Genomic DNA, 14,742 nt, shown 5'->3' with positions numbered 1-14,742 from the left:
AGGGCTGTGGTCTAAAGTAGTGCACTATATAGGGCTATGGTCTAAAGTAGTGCACTATATAGGGCTGTGGTCTAAAGTAGTGCACTATGTAGGGCTGTGGTCTAAAGTAGTGCACTATATAGGGCTATGGTCTAAAGTAGTGCACTATATAGGGCTGTGGTCTAAAGTAGTGCACTATATAGGGCATTGTCTACAGGTGGACTTTAGGTCTTAGTGTTAAAGGTGATATTTATGCTGGTAATCTTTAGACTGGTTAGTTATTCAAAAGGCAATCGCACATGTGAGCTGTCTTTGTTGCAGATGCCTGGTAACAGTTGAATAAGAGAACATAATAAACCTGCCACTGCTCTTCATTAAGCTTTAAGCTTCGAGGCCTTGCTCAGAGATGTTTTTCATTTGCACCCTTATTTAGACATTGCTCCGCCCACATCCGTTCAATGCATCGAATGGGATTGGAGTAGAGGGAACACAGGCGTATGTTACCACATATAACAATGTGCATTTCATCAGTATTCTAATAAAATGTGTATATAAAGTATTAAAAGATACTGTAAAACCACAACGATGACATGACCCGTCAAGTAAGTTTTTATAAATCATTGCGTACTGTGCAGGATAAACCGTCAGAGTAATATGAAGTGGAGGCATTAACTCATGTTCACATTTACAGCATCATATGCATTTAATTATTAAGACCTTTAGGCAATATTGTCTGGAGAGGGAAAATCCCAAAACATTTATCTTTTACAAAGAGTATTATTTCTATCACCTCCCCTGTCTGATATCTTGACTTTCTCTATGCCACCAGATCTTAAGGTCACGGGAGAAGAGCTGTCAGTCTGTATGGCATTACTCAATGACACTGACCCCAATCTCAAATTCACTATGGAATGTGACACTAAACGTGTTCATTACCTCGATATGTGGATTGAGAAATCAAACGGAACCCTGTTGACAACTCTGTATAGAAAATAAATGCCTGTTCATGTTATGTTGAAAACTTCAAATGACTCTGATGCTATTTCTTGCACTCTACCCGACGATTTATGAAAACTTACTTCCACGTCCTCGTTGTGGTTCTACAGTCATGTTTAATACCTTTAACGTCCTCGTTGTGGTTCTACAGTCATGTTTAATACCTTTAACGTCCTCGTTGTGGTTCTACAGTCATGTTTAATACCTTTAACGTCCTCGTTGTGGTTCTACAGTCATGTTTAATACCTTTAACGTCCTCGTTGTGGTTCTACAGTCATGTTTAATACCTTTAACGTCCTCGTTGTGGTTCTACAGTCATGTTTAATACCTTCCACGTCCTCGTTGTGGTTCTACAGTCATGTTTAATACCTTTAACGTCCTCGTTGTGGTTCTACAGTCATGTTTAATACCTTTAACGTCCTCGTTGTGGTTCTACAGTCATGTTTAATACCTTTAACGTCCTCGTTGTGGTTCTACAGTCATGTTTAATACCTTTAACGTCCTCGTTGTGGTTCTACAGTCATGTTTAATACCTTTAACGTCCTCGTTGTGGTTCTACAGTCATGTTTAATACCTTTAACGTCCTCGTTGTGGTTCTACAGTCATGTTTAATACCTTTAACGTCCTCGTTGTGGTTCTACAGTCATGTTTAATACCTTCCACGTCCTCGTTGTGGTTCTACAGTCATGTTTAATACCTTTAACGTCCTCGTTGTGGTTCTACAGTCATGTTTAATACCTTTAACGTCCTCGTTGTGGTTCTACAGTCATGTTTAATACCTTCCACGTCCTCGTTGTGGTTCTACAGTCATGTTTAATACCTTTAACGTCCTCGTTGTGGTTCTACAGTCATGTTTAATACCTTCCACGTCCTCGTTGTGGTTCTACAGTCATGTTTAATACCTTTAACGTCCTCGTTGTGGTTCTACAGTCATGTTTAATACCTTTAACGTCCTCGTTGTGGTTCTACAGTCATGTTTAATACCTTTAACGTCCTCGTTGTGGTTCTACAGTCATGTTTAATACCTTTAACGTCCTCGTTGTGGTTCTACAGTCATGTTTAATACCTTTAACGTCCTCGTTGTGGTTCTACAGTCATGTTTAATACCTTTAACGTCCTCGTTGTGGTTCTACAGTCATGTTTAATACCTTCCACGTCCTCGTTGTGGTTCTACAGTCATGTTTAATACCTTTAACGTCCTCGTTGTGGTTCTACAGTCATGTTTAATACCTTTAACGTCCTCGTTGTGGTTCTACAGTCATGTTTAATACCTTCCACGTCCTCGTTGTGGTTCTACAGTCATGTTTAATACCTTTAACGTCCTCGTTGTGGTTCTACAGTCATGTTTAATACCGTCCTCGTTGTGGTTCTACAGTCATGTTTAATACCTTTAACGTCCTCGTTGTGGTTCTACAGTCATGTTTAATACCTTCCACGTCCTCGTTGTGGTTCTACAGTCATGTTTAATACCTTTAACGTCCTCGTTGTGGTTCTACAGTCATGTTTAATACCTTTAACGTCCTCGTTGTGGTTCTACAGTCATGTTTAATACCTTTAACGTCCTCGTTGTGGTTCTACAGTCATGTTTAATACCTTTAACGTCCTCGTTGTGGTTCTACAGTCATGTTTAATACCTTTAACGTCCTCGTTGTGGTTCTACAGTCATGTTTAATACCTTTAACGTCCTCGTTGTGGTTCTACAGTCATGTTTAATACCTTCCACGTCCTCGTTGTGGTTCTACAGTCATGTTTAATACCTTTAACGTCCTCGTTGTGGTTCTACAGTCATGTTTAATACCTTTAACGTCCTCGTTGTGGTTCTACAGTCATGTTTAATACCTTCCACGTCCTCGTTGTGGTTCTACAGTCATGTTTAATACCTTTAACGTCCTCGTTGTGGTTCTACAGTCATGTTTAATACCTTTAACGTCCTCGTTGTGGTTCTACAGTCATGTTTAATACCTTTAACGTCCTCGTTGTGGTTCTACAGTCATGTTTAATACCTTTAACGTCCTCGTTGTGGTTCTACAGTCATGTTTAATACCTTTAACGTCCTCGTTGTGGTTCTACAGTCATGTTTAATACCTTTAAAGTACACATTTTATTAGAATACTGATGAAATACACATTGTTATGTTTGGTAACATACGCCTGTGTTCCCTGTACTCCAACCCCATTCGATGCATTGAACGGATGTGGGCGGAGCAATGTCTAAATAAGGATGCAAATTATAAACAGCTCTGATGAAGCTCTGGAAGAGCAGTGATACTATCAAGAGCGGTGTGAGGGTTTCTTCTGTCTTCTTCATCTCAGACTGGTTAGTTATTAATGCCGCATGTTTCATAGAGACACGACTGAGATGAGGAGATGTACAATAACCAAAGATTCACCTTAGTGGTAATTTATTTTATAACACATTCTACAAAACACAGTAACTACATACTGTTCCAAACTGATGTCCTCAGCATTAGGAAAGGCAGAGGAGAAGAAAATAACCCTTAAACCGGGTGGTACCTTTTTTTATGCCAATAAAGCTACCACCCGGTTACTCAACCCTGTACCTTAGAGACTGCTGCACTATATACATAGACATGGAATCACTGGCCACTTTAATAATGGAACACTAGTCATTTTAATAATGTTTACATACTGCTTTACTCATATCATATTCTACTGTATTCTATTCTACTGTATTCTTTCTACTGTATTCTATTCTACTGTATTCTATTCTACTGTATTCTATTCTACTGTATTTTAGTCAATGCCACTCCGACATTGCTCATCCTAATAGTTATATATTTCTTAATTATATTATTTTACTTTTAGATTTGTGTGTTTTGTTGTGAATAGTTAGATACTACTGCAGTGCTGGAGCTAGGAACACAGGCATTTCACTACACCCACAATAACATCTGCTAAATATGTGAATGTGACACGATAAAACTTGATTTGATTTATAGACCGGCTTTATTATTATAACGTTGTGTCCATATAACTTGACAAACATTCAGTTCTCATCTGGGTTGATACTTTGGATCATTGTTCTCAAACTGATCTGGAGTATTCAAGTCAAAACATAAACATAAAATAACTTCAAGTGAGCCTCCGCTATGTGAAGACTATTACCCATGAGCCTTTGGGGGCGTTGGGATGATGGTTCGGTGTGTTTCCCCAATTTAATTTCCCTTTTGTAGTTGAACTATTTGCACATCATTACAACACTGTATAGAGACATCATATGACAATTGAAATGTATTTATTATTTTGAAATGTTGTGTAATGTTTACTGTTCATTTTTTATTTCACTTGAAACATTGAATTGAGAGAGAGAAGAGATGGAGGAGGGCTTGGAGAGATTAGAACCTCATCCCCTGTTCTCCTCCTCTCCTGTGTTAACTAAGGAGAGTTTTTTATCTGTGTGTCCATCTGAGCAGACAGCCATCTAGCCAATCAGAGCTCAGAGATCTGTGGGGCGGATCAGGCTGACTTCTAAAGTTCATTAGGTCAAATGTCATCACTAGGAGAAAGTGGTGAAGCAGTAGAAGGATGGAGGGAGAAGAGACGAAGACTCACTTTAGGTAGGAGAGTTCTCTGATCGCCTGATCCACAGACCAGTTCTGTAGCGTCTTCATGCCCTTCCTCTTTCTCCTCTTCCTCTTTCTCACTAGTTAAGGGGAAGAGAGAGACAGAGAATGGCACCATTCCCTATATAATGCACTACTTTCGACCAGGGCCACATGTGCACTATATGGGGAATACGGGTTCATCGTAGGCTTCAAAACAAGCCAATACAAAGTTATAAAATAGTGTACTGATTCTAGGAAGATGGATAAATGTATCTGACCAGTAATGTTACTGAAACCAGATGAAATATCTAGATCAGTGGTTATCGCTGGGTACTGCAGGTGGTATATCTAGATCAGTGGTTATCGCTGGGTACTGCAGGTGGTATATCTAGATCAGTGGTTATCGTTGGGTACTACAGGTGGTATATCTAGATCAGTGGTTATCGCTGGGTACTGCAGGTGGTATATCTAGATCAGTGGTTATCGCTGGGTACTGCAGGTGGTATATCTAGATCAGTGGTTATCGCTGGGTACTACAGGTGGTATATCTAGATCAGTGGTTATCGCTGGGTACTGCAGGTGGTATATCTAGATCAGTGGTTATCGCTGGGTACTGCAGGTGGTATATCTAGATCAGTGGTTATCGCTGGGTACTACAGGTGGTATATCTAGATCAGTGGTTATCGCTGGGTACTACAGGTGGTATATCTAGATCAGTGGTTATCGCTGGGTACTACAGGTGGTATATCTAGATCAGTGGTTATCGCTGGGTACTACAGGTGGTATATCTAGATCAGTGGTTATCGCTGGGTACTACAGGTGGTATATCTAATATCTAGATCAGTGGTTATCGCTGGGTACTACAGGTGGTATATCTAGATCAGTGGTTATCGCTGGGTACTGCAGGTGGTATATCTAGATCAGTGGTTATCGCTGGGTACTGCAGGTGGTATATCTAGATCAGTGGTTATCGCTGGGTACTACAGGTGGTATATCTAGATCAGTGGTTATCGCTGGGTACTGCAGGTGGTATATCTAGATCAGTGGTTATCGCTGGGTACTGCAGGTGGTATATCTAGATCAGTGGTTATCGCTGGGTACTGCAGGTGGTATATCTAGATCAGTGCTTATCACTGGGTACTACAGGTGGTATATCTAGATCAGTAGTTATCACTGGGTACTACAGGTGGTATATCTAGATCAGTGGTTATCGCTGGGTACTGCAGGTGGTATATCTAGATCAGTGGTTATCGCTGGGTACTACAGGTGGTATATCTAGATCAGTGGTTATCGCTGGGTACTGCAGGTGGTATATCTAGATCAGTGGTTATCGCTGGGTACTGCAGGTGGTATATCTAGATCAGTGGTTATCGCTGGGTACTACAGGTGGTATATCTAGATCAGTGGTTATCGCTGGGTACTACAGGTGGTATATCTAGATCAGTGGTTATCGCTGGGTACTACAGGTGGTATATCTAGATCAGTGGTTATCGCTGGGTACTACAGGTGGTATATCTAGATCAGTGGTTATCGCTGGGTACTACAGGTGGTATATCTAATATCTAGATCAGTGGTTATCGCTGGGTACTACAGGTGGTATATCTAGATCAGTGGTTATCGCTGGGTACTGCAGGTGGTATATCTAGATCAGTGGTTATCGCTGGGTACTGCAGGTGGTATATCTAGATCAGTGGTTATCGCTGGGTACTACAGGTGGTATATCTAGATCAGTGGTTATCGCTGGGTACTGCAGGTGGTATATCTAGATCAGTGGTTATCGCTGGGTACTGCAGGTGGTATATCTAGATCAGTGGTTATCGCTGGGTACTGCAGGTGGTATATCTAGATCAGTGCTTATCACTGGGTACTACAGGTGGTATATCTAGATCAGTAGTTATCACTGGGTACTACAGGTGGTATATCTAGATCAGTGCTTATCGCTGGGTACTACAGGTGGTATATCTAGATCAGTGGTTATCGCTGGGTACTGCAGGTGGTATATCTAGATCAGTGGTTATCGCTGGGTACTACAGGTGGTATATCTAGATCAGTGGTTATCGCTGGGTACTGCAGGTGGTATATCTAGATCAGTGGTTATCGCTGGGTACTACAGGTGGTATATCTAGATCAGTGGTTATCGCTGGGTACTGCAGGTGGTATATCTAGATCAGTGGTTATCGCTGGGTACTGCAGGTGGTATATCTAGATCAGTGCTTATCGCTGGGTACTACAGGTGGTATATCTAGATCAGTAGTTATCACTGGGTACTACAGGTGGTATATCTAGATCAGTGGTTATCGCTGGGTACTACAGGTGGTATATCTAGATCAGTGGTTATCGCTGGGTACTGCAGGTGGTATATCTAGATCAGTGGTTATCACTGGGTACTACAGGTGGTATATCTAGATCAGTGGTTATCGCTGGGTACTACAGGTGGTATATCTAGATCAGTGGTTATCGCTGGGTACTACAGGTGGTATATCTAGATCAGTGGTTATCGCTGGGTACTGCAGGTGGTATATCTAGATCAGTGGTTATCGCTGGGTACTGCAGGTGGTATATCTAGATCAGTGGTTATCGCTGGGTACTGCAGGTGGTATATCTAGATCAGTGGTTATCGCTGGGTACTGCAGGTGGTATATCTAGATCAGTGGTTATCGCTGGGTACTGCAGGTGGTATATCTAGATCAGTGGTTATCACTGGGTACTGCAGGTGGTATATCTAGATCAGTGGTTATCGGTGGGTACTGCAGGTGGTATATCTAGATCAGTGGTTATCGCTGGGTACTGCAGGTGGTATATCTAGATCAGTGGTTATCACTGGGTACTGCAGGTGGTATATCTAGATCAGTGGTTATCGCTGGGTACTGCAGGTGGTATATCTAGATCAGTGGTTATCGCTGGGTACTACAGGTGGTATATCTAGATCAGTGGTTATCGCTGAGTACTGCAGGTGGTATATCTAGATCAGTGGTTATCGCTGGATACTGCAGGTGGTATATCTAGATCAGTGGTTATCGTTGGGTACTACAGGTGGTATATCTAGATCAGTGGTTATCGCTGGGTACTACAGGTGGTATATCTAGATCAGTGGTTATCGCTGGGTACTGCAGGTGGTATATCTAGATCAGTGGTTATCGCTGGGTACTGCAGGTGGTATATCTAGATCAGTGGTTATCGCTGGGTACTACAGGTGGTATATCTAGATCAGTGGTTATCGCTGGGTACTACAGGTGGTATATCTAGATCAGTGGTTATCGCTGGGTACTACAGGTGGTATATCTAGATCAGTGGTTATCGCTGGGTACTGCAGGTGGTATATCTAGATCAGTGGTTATCACTGGGTACTGCAGGTGGTATATCTAGATCAGTGGTTATCGCTGGGTACTACAGGTGGTATATCTAGATCAGTGGTTATCACTGGGTACTGCAGGTGGCCGCAATTTCTGGGGGGATAAAAAACAACAATCTTCCACAAATAATAACAGTTGAGGTTACTGAGCTCTTCAGTAAGGCCATTCTTTATTTTGTTTTACTTTTTACCCCCTTTTCTTCCCAATTTCGTGACATCCAATTGGTAGTTACAGTCTTACCCCATCGCTGCAACTCCAGTACCGACTCCGGAGAGGCGAGGTTCGAGAGCCATGCGTCCTCCGAAACATTACCCGCCAACCTCTCCTTCGCCCCCATTCCCTCCACCCATCCCTCCAACTCCGCAGTACCAATACTAATGATTACTGGAATGACTCGATGAGCCAGGAGAAATGCTACAATAACTTAATGGTGGTAGTAGTGAACAGCGAGGAAGTCGAAGCAGTTTTGAATTTTAACAGAGAAAGAAGGCGACCCGCTAAGTGATATTTTATTAAAATAGGCTATTATAAAACATCTTCTTATAACTAAGAATTATAATCTAAGTCCTAACAATTTAGACCCTAGAATAGATTAAACAGTTATATTTGAAGTTTTTTAATATTGTTGAGGTGTAAAATTGTATCCCAAATAGTTGATCTTCTAAAATGACCAATTTCGCAGTTGTCCGTTTGAAACCATTTGATTGGCTGTTGTCACCTCCCACCGCCTCCGCACAACACCATTTGATTGGCTGCTTTCCAAAACGCGGACAGGTCAAAACGTGCGTATTGTCCAACTTGCACTCAGTTTAGTTCTCAATTCATTGAACCATGGCATCGTTTAGTTATCAACTCCAACACCTACCGAAAATGGAGTCCGAAAATAAGAGTTTCCAACCGTGGCGGGACTACATGAAGCTAGCGGACGCAGTGCGGGAGATGAAGTTAGGGAACTTCACATCAGAACCGTCAACTGTTGACGGTCATCACTCCAGTATATGCGCGACCATGGTGGAATTTGAACAGTTCCCGTCGCGAGCCTTGCTGTCACCGATAGCACCGGTGGCGACACCACCTCTACGGCACGAAAAGGAACCCCTGAATTCCAAAAGTGTCCCCTTGCGTAAAGCCGCTCCTTTACATCCGAGCAGCAGCGAGGGTCCCACGACTCCTACAGCAGCGTCCAGACTCTCCGTGGGGACCCGGGTTCAGAGGGAGAGAAAGAAGGCGACCCGCTCCAAGATGCCGGAGGGAGCGCCATCACCTGAGCGCCTGTCCTGCAGCTTCTGCAAACACAACGGGGAGTCTGAATCTGTGTTTGGGTCCCACAGTCTAAAGGACCAGGATGGGGCCGTGGTGTGCCCGTACCTGCGGCAGTATGTCTGTCCTCTCTGCGGGGCCACCGGGGCTCAAGCCCACACCAAGCGCTTCTGTCCCCGGGTGGAAACCACCTACAACTCTGTCTATGTCAAGTGATAGAAGCGCTAACTCTGGTCCAGGCCGTTACTGCGCTACCCTCTAGACCTACTAACATAGTCAACTTGTTGTTGCGAGATGGGTGGGACCAGAGCTAGAGAAGCGCTGGAGAGACTTCAGGCTGTTGTTTTGCAGACTTTCTTTGATCGTCTCTAGCGCACTGTATGCGGACAATTGTAAGAGGATTTAGGTGTGGATATTTAGTTTAGACGTCGTTTGGAATAGCCTGACTAGTTTGTAGACTGTGTAATAGCCTGACTAGTTTGTAGAATGTGTCATAGCCTGACTAGTTTGTAGAATGTGTCATAGCCTGACTAGTTTGTAGAATGTGTCATAGCCTGTTTATCGTGTGATTTGATTTATTTATTTATTAACTTTTTCTCGTGTGTTTTCAACTTTTTTCACTTATTTCAATGTATTTATGACGTGTGGTTTTTCATTATTTGCATGCCCGTGCACTTGTTTTCTGGTTTAACTTTAAAGTGTAAATGTCTCTGTCTGTCTGTGACCAAACTAACTACGTATTTATATGTTGGTGTGAGATTTTGTAAAATCTCCCAACCTCTGATACCGTGTCGGACGAATAAACCGACCTTATCAACAAACTCTCACTGCAGAATTAGACGTATATCCACGTTTCTCCCTGCTACTTTGGGGAGGGAAAAAAACCTGGATTCCAAAATTGTTCCCTTGTGTAAAGACGCTCCTTTACATCCGAGCAGCAGCAAGGGTCCCAAGACCCCTACAGCAGCCTCCAGACCCTCCGTGGGCACCCGGGTCCAGAGGGAGAGAAAGAAGGCGACCCGCTCCAAGACACCGGAAGGAGCGCCAGTCCTGCAGCTTCTGCAAACACAACGGGCAAAACTCAACGTTTCTCCCTGCTACTTCGGGGAGGAAAAAACGGAAGTGTTGTCTTGTTTTGAGACTTGTTTTCCTGACTTTAAAACGACATGCTCTAATCTAACTGTACATCTGCAGGTCTACAGGCCTAAAATAACCATTATAAGAACATTGCTATTGACATCAAGACAACTTCTGTTTTATGACGTGGTGTGCAGAGCTACTTTTGTGTCATTGTAATTTGCCGTGCTAGCTACTATTTTAGTGTTATACTTGTTTTTTAAAGATCTAGAGGTGTGGCTTTTTGTTTGTTTTTGAACTTTTATAACTTACCAGTCTAAAACAGATTAGGGCACTATTTAGGAAATACAATGCCATTTGGGACACAAACATGATGTGCAGACAGGGACAACTTTTTAGGGACACCTCGCTGATAATTAAGACACACAGGAGTAGCCAATGCAGATATTATTGTTAGTATTATATAAGACATGTATAATAATAAACAAACATACTATTTAAACATAAGGTTCTGTAAAGTGAGATTAGATTTAACATTAAAGTCGTATACAGCCAATCAAATTACATCACATTTTATTCGTCACATGCGCCAAATGCAACAGGTGTAGGTAGATCTTACCGTGATTTAATTACTTACAAGCCCTTAACTAAATAGGCAGTTTAAGAAATATAGTTAAGAAAATATTTACTAAATAAAAGAAACAATCAAATAAAAAGTAACAGAATACAATAACAATAAATGAGGCTATATACAGGGGATACCGGTACCGAGTCAATGTGCGGGGGTACAGGTTCAGTCAAGGTCATTTGTACATGTAGGTAGGGGTGAAGTGTCTATGCATTGATAATAAACAGCGAGTAGCAGAAGTGTAAACACAAAGGGCGGAGGGTGTGTGACTGTAAATAGTCCGGGTGGCCACGTGATTCATTGTTCAGCAGTCTTATGACTCGGGTGTAGGAGCTGTTATGGAACCTTTTGGACCTAGACTTGGCGCTCTGGTATCGCTTGCAGTGGCATGATTTGGATGCTTCAACCATTTGATGGGCCTTCCTCTCCAATCTAAGCATCATACACTGTTTCATAGAGACACGACTGACATGAGGAGATGTACAATAACCAAAGATTCACCTTAGTGATCATTTATTTTAAAATAAAGTACTTTCGTGAAATACTTGAAAGTACTACTTAAGTATTAAGTAGTTTTGGGGGTATCTGTACTTTACTTGGGCTTACGAGCGGCGCAGCGGTCTAAGGCGCTTGAAGCGTCACTACAGACACCTTGGTTCGAATCTCAACCGGTCGTGATTGGGACTCCCATAGGGTATTGCACAATTGGCCCAGCGTCGTCCGGGTTTGGCTGTCATTGTAAATACGAATTTGTTCTTAATTGACATCCCTAATCAAATGAAGGTTTTTACTTCACTACATTCCTAAAGAAAATGGTGTACTTTTTACTCCGTAGATTTTCCCTGATACCCAAAACTATTCTTCAGATTTTGAATGCTTATCGGGACACGACAGTTGTGAATTCACACACTTATCAAGAGAACATCCCTACGTGCTTCTACACCTGCATTGCTTGCTGTTTGGGGTTTTAGGCTGGGTTTCTGTACAGCACTTTGAGATATCAGCTGATGTACGAAGGGCTATATAAATAAATTTGATTTGATTTGATTAACTGCATCTGATCTGGCCGACTCACTAAACACATGCTTCGTTTGTAAATGATGTCTGAGTATTGGAGTGTCAAATCAAATTGTATTTGTCACATACACATGGGTAGCAGATGTTAATGCGACTGTAGCGAAATGTTTGTCGTGTTCCTGGCTTTCTGTGAGTTAATAAAGAACAACAAAAAGGTGCCATCTGGTTTGCTTTACTTTTTTACTTTTGATACCTAAGTATATCTTAGCAATTACATTTACTTTAGATACTTAAGTATATTTTAAACCATTTACTATTAGACTTTTACTCAAGTGGTATTTTACCGGGTGACATTCAATTATACTTGAGTCATTTTATATTAAGGTATCTTTTACTCAAGTATGAGAGGTGGGTGCTTTTTCCACCACTGGTTCAAGTCGGAAAAACCCTAACTCTGGTCCAGGCCGTTGGTACACTACCCCAGGCCTGAGGATACTTGTTGCGAGATGGGTGGGACCGGAGCTAGAGACGCGCTGAAGAGACTGTTCAGGCTGTTGTGTTGGCGACTTCCTTTAGCGTCTCTAACATACTGTATGCGGACAATTGTAAGAGGGTTTAGGAGTGGATATTTAGCTTAGAAGTCGTTTGGAACAGGCTGACTAGTTTTGTAGACTATGATGTGGTGGCAGTTAATCATCCATGTCATCTACAAGACCCTGCTAGGTAAAGTCCCCCCTTATCTCAGCTCGCTGGTCACCATAGCATCTCCCACCTGTAGCACACGCTCCAGCAGGTATATCTCTCTAGTCACCCCCAAGACCAATTCTTTCTTTGGCCGCCTCTCCTTCCAGTTCTCTGCTGCCAATGACTGGAACGAACTACAAAAATCTCTGAAACTGGAAACACTTATCTCCCTCACTAGCTTTAAGCACCAACTGTCAGAGCAGCTCACAGATTACTGCACCTGTACATAGCCCACCTAAAATTTAGCCCAAACAACTACCTCTTTCCCAACTGTATTTAATTTTTATTTATTTATTTATTTTGCTCCTTTGCACCCCATTATTTTTTTATTTCTACTTTGCACATTCTTCCATTGCAAAACTACCATTCCAGTATTTTACTTGCTATATTGTATTTACTTTGCCATCATGGCCTTTTTTGCCTTTACCTCCCTTCTCACCTCATTTGCTCACATTGTATATAGACTTGTTTATACTGCATTATTGACTGTATGTTTGTTTTTACTCCATGTGTAACTCTGTGTCGTTTTATCTGTCGAACTGCTTTGCTTTATCTTGGCCAGGTCGCAATTGTAAATGAGAACTTGTTCTCAACTTGCCTACCTGGTTAAATAAAGGTGTTCTCAACTTGCCTACCTGGTTAAATAAAGGTAAAATAAATAAATAAATAAAAATCCACCCTCAATGAGTTGAATCAGCTGAGTTTGTCCGGGGCTTCAACAACAATATGTGCTGTTGGGGGACTGGAGTTGGGAAACACTGATGTAAAGAAACAGACACCGTTTCAATGTTGTCAACAGGCAATCTTTTACTCCGAAATGAACAAACTAAGTAGGGCAGCACAAGACACACAACCAGCTTTCTGGATCAGCCCAGTCCTTCTAGAATGCTCCACAGATGGACAATCATCAAACCATTGTTGTTTAGGCTCCAATGACAATATGAGTCTCGTACCCTGAAATGGGCCATTAATCATCATTATCATTCTGTAAATCAAGGTTAGTGACCCAACCCTGGCCGTCTCCCGTGAATTGATGTGTGCTCAATTGCCTTGAGTGGTTTGCTATTATTCTGTAAATTGATTGTAAATAAATTGTAAATGGTCACTCAAAACCGGTTCAGGCCAATTTCACAACACAATCTCACATTCAATTCGTGCGTTTACATAATGTATTTCAGCAGATGTCGTGCGTTTTTTTGTGGCTTAATTCGTGAGAAAATACAATATTTTAAACACGACAGCCTATATTTATATTTCTGCATTATTGAACGTTATGAATATACCTTAATGTTGTATTTATTGCATCCCGTTTTATAAATGGAGTTTGTATTGCTATATATACTGTTTTCGATTTTTCTGAGCAGACATTCTGATCAGAATTTCTGAGAAAAGACACAAATTTATGTGCGACTTAATCCGTGGGGAAAACATTTGTATTAATACCACTGCTGTTTTCTATGCTTGATTTCGTTTAATACTTTGGGATACTGGTGCACTTGTTGTAGTCAGAAAGACCCTTTTTTTCGTGAAGGCAACAGTACACGATATTCTTCATAACGCATTTCATATTTCGTGGAGCCTAAATCACACAATGTTCTTCATAATGCATTTAATACAAGTTAAACAGGTTAATGTAAAATAATGAATTATGTTGGTTGACACTTATGGCTCTTACAAGGCCGTATCATTACGATTATTACGGTGTCAATCATGTTAGCAAGTCAGAAGTGTTCGTTTCCTAGCACCTACTAGCACTTGACTGCTGTATTATGCTGGCTTCATATTCTCCTGGGACACTAGAAAATTTGAAGTCGTAACTCCGACATGATTGTGTTCAAGTTATTTTCAAGTTGGAACAATTAATAAACCAATAGATTGCCAACAACATTTTCTCTGTTTCCCACTTGTAATTCCAATTTTGAGGGTTATTCAAGTGAAACTTCCCAGTCGGAACTAGGAATTTCCGATAACTCCGATTAGTATGTGTGATCGACAACAGTAGGGGCTGGTTCGCGGTGTGTCCAGCCCCAAAACGCATTCCCGACCATTGCGGACTGAGTTTCAGTATCCTGCTTTGTGTCCGTTCAGTCAACTAGTAGAATTATTGTCTGTGACGTAAGTGT

The 14,742-nt window shown here is 41.6% G+C and overlaps 1 protein-coding gene across 1 annotated transcript; it reads left to right on the top strand.

The window, feature by feature from the left end:
* Positions 1-8,727: 8,727 nt before the first annotated feature.
* LOC116358795 (nanos homolog 1-like) lies at positions 8,728-9,708 on the top strand. The gene has a single exon (XM_031810982.1). The coding sequence runs from the start codon at positions 8,764-8,766 to the stop codon at positions 9,367-9,369; it is 606 nt and encodes a 201-aa protein (XP_031666842.1). The 5' UTR covers positions 8,728-8,763; the 3' UTR covers positions 9,370-9,708.
* Positions 9,709-14,742: the final 5,034 nt, after the last annotated feature.

Source organism: Oncorhynchus kisutch, unplaced genomic scaffold (genome assembly GCF_002021735.2).
Source record: "Oncorhynchus kisutch isolate 150728-3 unplaced genomic scaffold, Okis_V2 Okis01b-Okis20b_hom, whole genome shotgun sequence".
Lineage (NCBI taxonomy): Eukaryota > Metazoa > Chordata > Actinopteri > Salmoniformes > Salmonidae > Oncorhynchus > Oncorhynchus kisutch.
Note: the sequence above shows the minus strand (reverse complement) of the source record. Positions and strands in the feature narration are given on the sequence as shown.